Genomic DNA, 9,017 nt, shown 5'->3' with positions numbered 1-9,017 from the left:
TCATCCGTTTCCGAGGACGTTACAATAATTATTTTGGGGTGACAGTGGCTCAGGAGGTAGAGCAGTCGTCTGGTAATCTGGAGGTTCCCGGTTCGATTCCCGCTCCTCCCAGGCAGCTTGTCGAAGTGTCCTTGAGCAAGACACTTAACCCCTAATTGCTCCCGATGTGCTGGTTGGCACCTTGCATGGTTGCCCCTCTGCCATCGGTGTGTGAATGTGTGAGTGAATGGGTCAAATGTGAGGAACAAATTGTAAAGTGTATGTATTCTTCTTCTTATTATTTATATTTATTTATTTAATTATATTCAGTGTAGCTCTCCGCTCTAACCCCCCCCCCCCCCCATGCATACTTATTATGAATGAATGAATGAATGAATGAATGAATGAATGAGAACTTTATTTAATGAATGAATGAATGAATGAATGAATGAATGAATGAATGAATGAATGAATGAATGAATGAATGAATGAAAACGTTATTTAACAGATTGCAGAATGGGTACAATACAGTACGGCTCAATACACACAATTGTTAAATGGATGCAGACCAGAGAAAGACGTTTGTCTTGTTTACATCAGGGTCCCCCATTTTCAGTGTTATGACATACACAACGACATCATGACATTTATGGCATAGGGACATACATGACATACAGGTATATAGGAAGCTTCTCATGGGTCACTAGTGCCTTTTTGTTTCAGTGCCTATTATAATATTTATAATATATTGGTAGACAGAATAGATTGTTATTTGATATACTGTAGCTCCTTTATCCTGGCCTTTTGTTTTAGCTTCCTGTTGTGCTTAGTCTACTACACTCCACGTGGTGGCAGTATAATGCATGAGAGGTTGTTTGCCAACTGCTTTAAAATCGGTCAAAGAAGAAGAAGAAGCACCAGAGAAGAAGAGACAGCAGACGCTGATGACGCATAGCGGCGCCACAATGCAATTAGAAAGAATCAAAACATCAACATGGACATATTACTCGAAGAAAATGGTGAGACATATATTCATTTGAGCGTTTCTTTCTTCTGGTGAATAATACGGACTTGGTTCATGCTTTCAAACATCAGTTATTAACTAGGTATTCACTGCAGTGAGCTAATAATGCACTGTGCTCACTGTAACGCGAGCATGTTTTTGGGTGGGTGTGTTGTAACAACGTGAACAGCTATTTTCTAAATTCGTAGTGATTGTAAATAAACACAGACTGTTGAGTTTTCCTAACACACACCTGTTGAGATGCCCTTGTTTCACACTGTTTCACGCTGTCTCAGTTGAGGTGCCATTGCGCCGTTTGACCAGTTTCACGAGACCCAAACCGCCACGTTTTTCCACTATGAACTTGTAAAGTAAACGGTGGATGGTGTGAGTAGGGTATATCTGCAGAGCCCGCAGAGTAGGGTATATCTGCAGAGCCGCAAGCCCAACGTCTGGGCGGGGCTTCGGGGCTTGTGTGTGTTTTGATTGATTGATTGAAAACTGTATTAACACTTTGGTTGCCTTGGGTTAAATTCATGATATACCATAGATTGCCAGCTCTATTTGTCTATGGAGAAGTACCCCTTCTTTGCAGGGCTATAACTTTTTAAATTCTATTGCTACATTGCCATTATTAGGGCCCATTCAAAGTCCTATATGTATTGTTCATTGTGTAGCAACGTTAAACTTTTTCATTCACATATTCATAGTAAAGTATGGTCTAATGTATAAGTATGTTTTCATCTCTTTCTGCAGCTTTCTCCAGAACGTGATATATAGCCCCAAATGCATTATATTGATGATGCAATACAGTTTTATGGCAATCAGCGCGATATAAAAAATTCCAACTAGACGTACTTCTAGAAGTTACTACACGTCATCTGATGTTGACCGGATGGGCTAGGGGGCGTTTATAATTCCGTGGGCAGCGTTATACCAATTGTAACTGAGGGGTACAATTCCCTGACTATTACTAGATATGATACTTACTACCACTACCTTTGTACTTAATATTCGGCCACCCAGTACACGGCATAAATATATTATCATGAACACTCTCACGTAGATGAAACGGATCCAACACAAATGTACGAATTAGAAACAGGTCTTTATTTCCTACACAGCGATGGTGTGTAGAATAAGCACTTAATCACTTAATTACATTTATGAATTGAAATAGTATGCACTTTTATGGCAAGGAGTATTCGTCGGTATATCAATAGATAATGTCCAATCTCTGAAGGCGCAGGTGGTAAATATACGACCTGGAATAGTTAAGGAATAACAGCAATGATACTTTAATGATTATAGGCTGGATACACTAGAGGGGGTTAATCCGGTCGCTTGTAAGCCGACAGGAGTAGGAGGGGGGGGGGGGGGTAGAATCCAGCTGCCTCGTCCGGCCAAGGGTATCCCAGGTGAACCCACTGTAGTGCCGTTCAATGCGCCGGCGATCCTTGGACCACAGATGAAAGCAGGTGGACTCTTTGTGGGCCGGCTCTCTCCGGTCCACGGGGGAGAGATGTGGAGAGACCTCGTCTTGCAGAGCGTCTCCTCACCTTGCGTCCTCTCCAGGGGGGGGGGTTCCAACACACGGTAGTGTCGGGGGTCTTTATCCATAGAATAATCAAAGTATCCAAAGCATAATCCGTGCCTGGGAAGGCGGGCTGTCGTCGGTAGAATAATCCGGTATACAGGTCCACTCGCTCGTCGGCTCTGGGGCTCCTCGGGTGCAGCTTCACATAGGGTCAACCACCCTGGGTAAGCAGCCAGTTCTCTGCCCGAAACGATGGGGTACTGACTACGGTAGTATTCTCACCGCACGAAGCACTATATATTAACAGACTATTATTAGCTTAATAGACTACGTCCAACTCGACGATATAGTGCCAAATATGACTATTCAAATATTAATATACACGATGTCTCAATACCGATGGTAGGCCGAACTTGGCCTTACTCCCACACGTGGCATCGCGGGGAGGCTTTACGTCTGTGACTCTATTGGAGGGTAAGAAACTGGACTGAAAAGAAAGTCCTACTTTAGTAGCGCAGTATATATACGCACTATGAACAAATAGTCCCATTAGTGGTGCGGTAGCCAAATTCCTACGCGGAACTAGGACTTGTTCGTACATGTCGAGCGGTACGTTTGAACTGGGTCTGAGGGGTATGGCAGCCTGGCACCAAGGTCTCGACCAATAGTAGAATGGAGACTATTATGGGATGTTCAGTAGGCTAGAATGGATATTCAATGCATATTGTACAAGGAATATACAAGGGATATCAGGGAATATTAGAGAATATACAAATACAATTAAATATATATATATAAATAAATATATATATTCGGTTTAATCTGGCCCTTCACAACACCAATCATCTAATGTGGGTCAAATGTTGATAATAGCAGTTAGTATCGAAGACGGTAACGTTACACGCTGAAACTCACCCCAGTCTCCGCGCGCCGTTGGGCGATCATCGTAGAGTTGAAATCTTATCATTATGGGATGTAAATTTACCCGGTCCATCTCCAGCTTGTATAATGGTATATACGTCCAAATCATGTTGTTTATCGAGTTATTGGCAATCGATCACTGTGTAGCGTGACGAGCCAGAGTCCCGGGACCTATAGCGAGCACCCGGAAGTACTACGGACGTCTAGCACAACCTCTATGCCACTTCCTGTTAAAGCGATTGCGCCGATCGGCCACCAGATGGAGCTCCTGAACCGCCAGAGAGCTCAGTGGGTCCTGCTGATGGATCTCAGGCCAGCGGAGGGGACATATGAATCCGATCGCAGATTTTTGAAATATTGATATAAGGACGCTGTACAGCATAGGTGTCAAACTCACGGCCCGCGGGCCAAATCCGGCCCGCCACGTCATTTGATGTGGCCCCCCAAGAGCTCAGGTAAAAAAAAAAAAAAAAAAAAAAAACGTTTTTTTTTTTTTTTTTTTTTTTTACATTAATATTGGGTTAAAAAATAGCAGTGTTAAAATAATTGTGGGTTAATGCGTTAATAAAGCTTTAACATTGACAGCCTTAGTTATTACACATTCTTACACATACATGTATGTTGAACATCTGAGGTAACAAAGGAAAAAAGCCAAAAGCACTTACTCCTCAGACATTCTTTGACAATTTTACAGCCCAAAATACAAAAAAGATCCAGGCGGAATAGGTAACAAAGGGTTGAAGAAATATTGTCTGAACTGTCAGATGCAAACTGGCTGTGTGACATAACCGAGCATCTCGCTCAATTGAATAAGAAGCTGTAGGGACGCAAACAAGTCCCACCCAAAACTTGACCAATATAGTTGTGAACTGAGACAACCATTATTTTGTTATTTTTGAGTACAGTTACAGTTGTGTGTTCATGCAGACACATAATAGCAATTTCATTACGAATTGAAAATGGGGGACCCTGATGTAAACAAGTCGAAAGTCTTTCTCTGGTCTGCATCCCCTTAACAATTGTGTGTATTGAGCTGTACTGTACCCATTCTGCAATCTGTTAATTAAAGTTAATTAAACTATCTTCCATTAGTTGGATGTATGGCCTCTGCAAGGTTGTGTGCAGCCATTTGTTTTTGTAACATCTGCTACATCTGTCCTACGTGTTCTTTGCAGCTCACAGTTGTTAGTTCTGCCCATCTTGACTGTGACAAAAAGGTTTTGAACAAACTTAATGTCATAGCTTGTATTTGATGATATTCTTCTTTGTTATTTACTTGAATGGTTTGATCATTGATTGGTGGAGTAATATGGGGTTCTGATAAACTAAAATGATTTGTTAAAATAACATAAGCTAACATATATTTTTACATTTATGCAAATGAATATGCAATATGTATAACTTTAATAAGTAATAAATACAGAAACACCATGTTTAACAATATGTAAATGTGTAGCTACATTTATTTTACATTACATTAACATTTATACGGTCTTTGGCCCTTTGAGGGCAACCATAATGCTGATGTGGCCCTCTGTGAAAATGAGTTTGACACCCCTGCTGTACAGCGTCCTCCGGCAACTTGAGCATGGCCCGCAATGACGTCAAAACACGTTTCATGGCAGTCAAAGTGTTAACAGATTGCAGAATGGGTACACAATACAGTACATCTCAATACACACAATTGTTAAGGGGATGCAGACCAGAGAAATACTTTTGTCTTGTTTACATCAGGGTCCCCCATTTTCAATGCATCATAACATATATGACATACAGATAGACAGTACTGCTACATCTAGACATTTATGACATACCATATTTACAAATACAGTACTGTTTGTGATACAAATAAGAAAGAGAGTATATACATTTGAGGGGGAAGAAACTACAGGGTTGGAGGTGAGACTGAGAGACAAACAAAAAGAAAAAGGTGTGTGAATGGGACTGGGGTCAAGCCAGCCTGCAATTCGGATATCACAGTCAAGTGGTCCACCCGTTTATTTTCGTTTGCGCATACACTTGCCTTATTACGGTAAAAAGGTATTTAGTTCACGCTAACGTTACCTTAAGCCAGTTGCCCGTTGCCATCCTGTTTCCCCTTCACCCCTTTGAATCTCATACGATTTAGCAAGAGATGTTATGTTCAGTTACAAATTAATATTTCATATCGTATACACGACGAGTGTGACATGAAGCGCTACATTCAGAAAGGGAAAAAAAGCCCTCGGAAACGTTCAGTATTCTGATGTGGCATTTCAAAATAAAAGCCCTCGCAAATGTTATATAAATTTACCTCAACTTTCAGATTATAATTTAAAGGAAAGCACCCATAGTTCAAGGCCAACACCTCAGAGTGTCACCCAGAAACTTTCAGTACATTCTGATGTGGCATTTCAAAATAAATTTCCCCAAATGTTTTATATAAATTTACCTCAACTTTCAGATTATAATTTAAAGGAAAGCACCCAAAGTTCAAGACCAATTCCACTTCAGAGTTGTAATGGAACACCAGGCTCAGAGAGTTGAGGAACTATTCGGTACAGCCCTACGTTCTACACCCTGTTCCTGCACGTTTCTTCTGTGTCGCTGCAGGTCACCCCCTCTCCGTGGCCTCGCTGCACCTGTCGGTGCCACCACTGCGCCTGGTGAGCTTGGCCCTGTGGCAGGTGGTGGAGAGTCACACGGTCATGGACTACGGCCTGGTGGAGGAGTTTGTGGCCACCGTGCTGGAGGTCGTCCCTCACCTCCTGAGCTTCAGAGAGAAGGTTCAGCTCACCATGGGACTACGGGCTCAGGTACAACAACATACTAGCAGTCCACCCCATAGGGGGTTTTCAATGGCCGATACTGTTCTATGTTTGTGTGTGTGTATGCTATGGGTGTGTGTATCGATAGATTCTATGGCTGTGTATTGATAAGGCCTAAAAAAAATAATGGTTTGTTTCCGGTTGCCGACCGACCCTGCCGATTTAGGTGCGACCCAATATATTTAATGAGTTTTAAAAAAGTTTTTTTTTAATAACGTTCCATAGAAATCTTAGTCAAACCTTTAGTATTATGGATATTAAACATGCTGGCAGAGTACATGCATCCATGTTGTTGTGAACATTTTAATTAAATAAAGAAATTCCCTATCCATAGTCGCCGTGGGAAAGAATAAAAAATAAAATAAAATAAATTCCCTACCTACCCATGGCCTTAACTGACAACCAACAGGAAACAAACAATATTTATTTTTATGCCTAAATTCTATGGCTGTGTGTATTGATACATTCTATGGCTGTGTATTGATAAATTCTATGGGTGTGTGTATTGATAAATTCAATGGGTGTGTGTATTGATCAATTCTATGGCTGTGTATTGATAAATTCTATGGGTGTGTCGTATCGATAAATTCTATGGGTGTGTGTATTGCCAGCTGGTTCTGGAGTTTTGTCGCAGTGATCACCTGGCCAGCACTAAGATCATCCAGCCACACCTGGCCCGCATCAGCAGCCGCGTCTCCAGTCTCCTCTCCAGTGGAGAGGTCAGACTGAATCCACAAACATCTCTCCTGTAGCCTGACTTGCATGTCTTCGGTTTCCACGTAAACACACTCTATACTTTATATTATAAACATTACACCGTATTTGATCTATTTATTCGTACACATTTGCACTACCTCTTCTACCTCATGTTTGCATTTTTGTACATCTTAGTTTTGTATATTGTATATTTTCTATTTTGTATAGTGTTTGGTCTTTATTCTTTAACGTTTTTACTGTATGAAGCAGTATTTTTATTTATCCAGGAATGTCCCATTGAGATACAAGATCTCTTCTTCCAGGGAGTCCTGACCGACACGGCACACGACAAGTTTCAACATAAAAACAGGGCATATAGAATATACAGTACATTACAAAAAAACATACAAATCAAATACAAACACAGAAGGCCATTTGTGCAGTGGCAAGAAGCATAACGCTGCTGGCGGGACAAAACCTCCTAACTCCATATATATATATATATTTTTTTTTTAATATTTTTTATCAACTCAGTAGATCATCCTCCATGTGTGTGTGGTTTTACAACGTCTACACAATGGGAAAGCATTAAACCAATCATCTGTCTAAACCTCGTAACTCTATTCACCCTCAAATCTGTGTTCGTTTTTTTCATCTGCTGAAAAGTTGGGTTTTTGGAGTTATGAGGTTTTGTCCCGCCAATTAAGTAAACACACACATTAGCTAGACCCACAAAATCACACACCTGTCACCGCCGGTATTGACTGTCAGAGTGATACACGATGGTGATGCGTCCCTTGGCGTGATACTGCAACGTTACATCAAGAAAACACACAGCAGAGCCAGACCCTCAACCAGCAGCCTTTGACCCTCAACCAGCAGCCCCTGACCCTCAACCAGCAGCCTGCCCCTGACCCTCAACCAGCAGCCTCTGACCCTCAACCAGCAGCCTGCCTCTGACCCTCAACCAGCAGCCACTGACCTCACTATTGTTCCTTGCTGTAGGTTTCAGATCCAAAGGTGGAGGCAACAGTGACAAACTTTTGTAAGATGGTTGAAACCCTCCTTGTCGACTCCAAAGAGAAGGACGTCTTCTTCCAGGTTTGCCAGTTTTTGGTTTCCATTATTTTAGTGGTCAAACCTTTGCTGTTAAGGGGCGGTCGGGTGGCGTAGGGGAGATTGCGCTCGTCACCAATGCAAGAGGCTGCGGTCTCGACTCCCGGAGTCAGCATTGCCCTGCGGCTTGGGCCGGTCGTCATACTAACTCGTTTGGCTGCGTTAGGGGGAGGGAAGTCGTGGGTGGTAATCTGGCGTTGTGGACAGCTACGCCTACAGGTCAGGTCTGGGCGCCTGCTCAGCGAAAGGCAGGAAATGGTGAAGGCAGCATGACCTCCCACGCGTTACGCTTCACCAATGAGAGTCCTCGCTGCCAGGTGAAAAAAGAGCCACTGGCTGTCTCCACATGTGTCGGAGGTAGCATGTGGTGGACTTCAGGGTTCCCTTGTACCGACCAGTAGGAGGAACATGTGCACAACAACCAGGTAGGGGGGGGGGGGGGGGGGGGGGGGGAATTGGCATAACGACAACATTAGCTACCAAAAGTTAGAGTGAGATAATGTCACGTCGTCTACCAAATGTTGCAGTTAACACTTTCAGTGCCCGGCCATTAACATGGGAAACATGGTTAAATGCCAGGACCCACTTCAATGATAGCGTTGTGAACGCATAATCTCTGTCTTAAATTATGGCTAATTTAATTTAATTTATGTGTCTAATCTGCCTGTCGCTTATCAATGACTTGTTTGCAGTCAACATTGTCGAAACGGATTGTTTTTTAATCGGTTAATTTCCGTTTTATAGCATTTTGAAAAGCCCTCGTTTTTCAGGAAAATATATAGATTCCGTGATAAAAGGCATTTACTGGAATATTCTAGCATACACAAAAACGTTGTCATTTTTCGGCCTATTTATGAATCGTTTTCAAATAAACGCTAGATTATCGATAGTATATGTGTACTTATGCACGCTATAGAGGCGGGCTGAAAAATCAATTCTCTCATTTCCTCATCAGCGA

The 9,017-nt window shown here is 42.2% G+C and overlaps 1 protein-coding gene across 1 annotated transcript in view; it reads left to right on the top strand.

Moving 5' to 3' along the window:
• Positions 1-937: 937 nt before the first annotated feature.
• Positions 938-9,017, top strand: part of LOC311233840 (uncharacterized protein) — a 93,507-nt gene continuing 85,427 nt past the window's right edge. The window contains exons 1-4 of the mRNA XM_084320880.1: positions 938-998; positions 6,033-6,235; positions 6,859-6,966; positions 7,949-8,044. Coding sequence (XP_084177006.1) covers positions 974-998; positions 6,033-6,235; positions 6,859-6,966; positions 7,949-8,044 — 432 coding nt within the window. The 5' untranslated portion in view covers positions 938-973. The remainder of the gene's footprint in view (positions 999-6,032; positions 6,236-6,858; positions 6,967-7,948; positions 8,045-9,017) is intronic.

This window comes from Notolepis coatsorum (assembly GCF_963971535.1).
Source record: "Notolepis coatsorum genome assembly, chromosome: 8".
Classification (NCBI taxonomy): Eukaryota; Metazoa; Chordata; class Actinopteri; order Aulopiformes; family Paralepididae; genus Notolepis; species Notolepis coatsorum.
The sequence above is the reverse complement of the archived record's forward strand: the minus strand, read 5'-3'. Positions and strand labels throughout refer to the sequence as shown.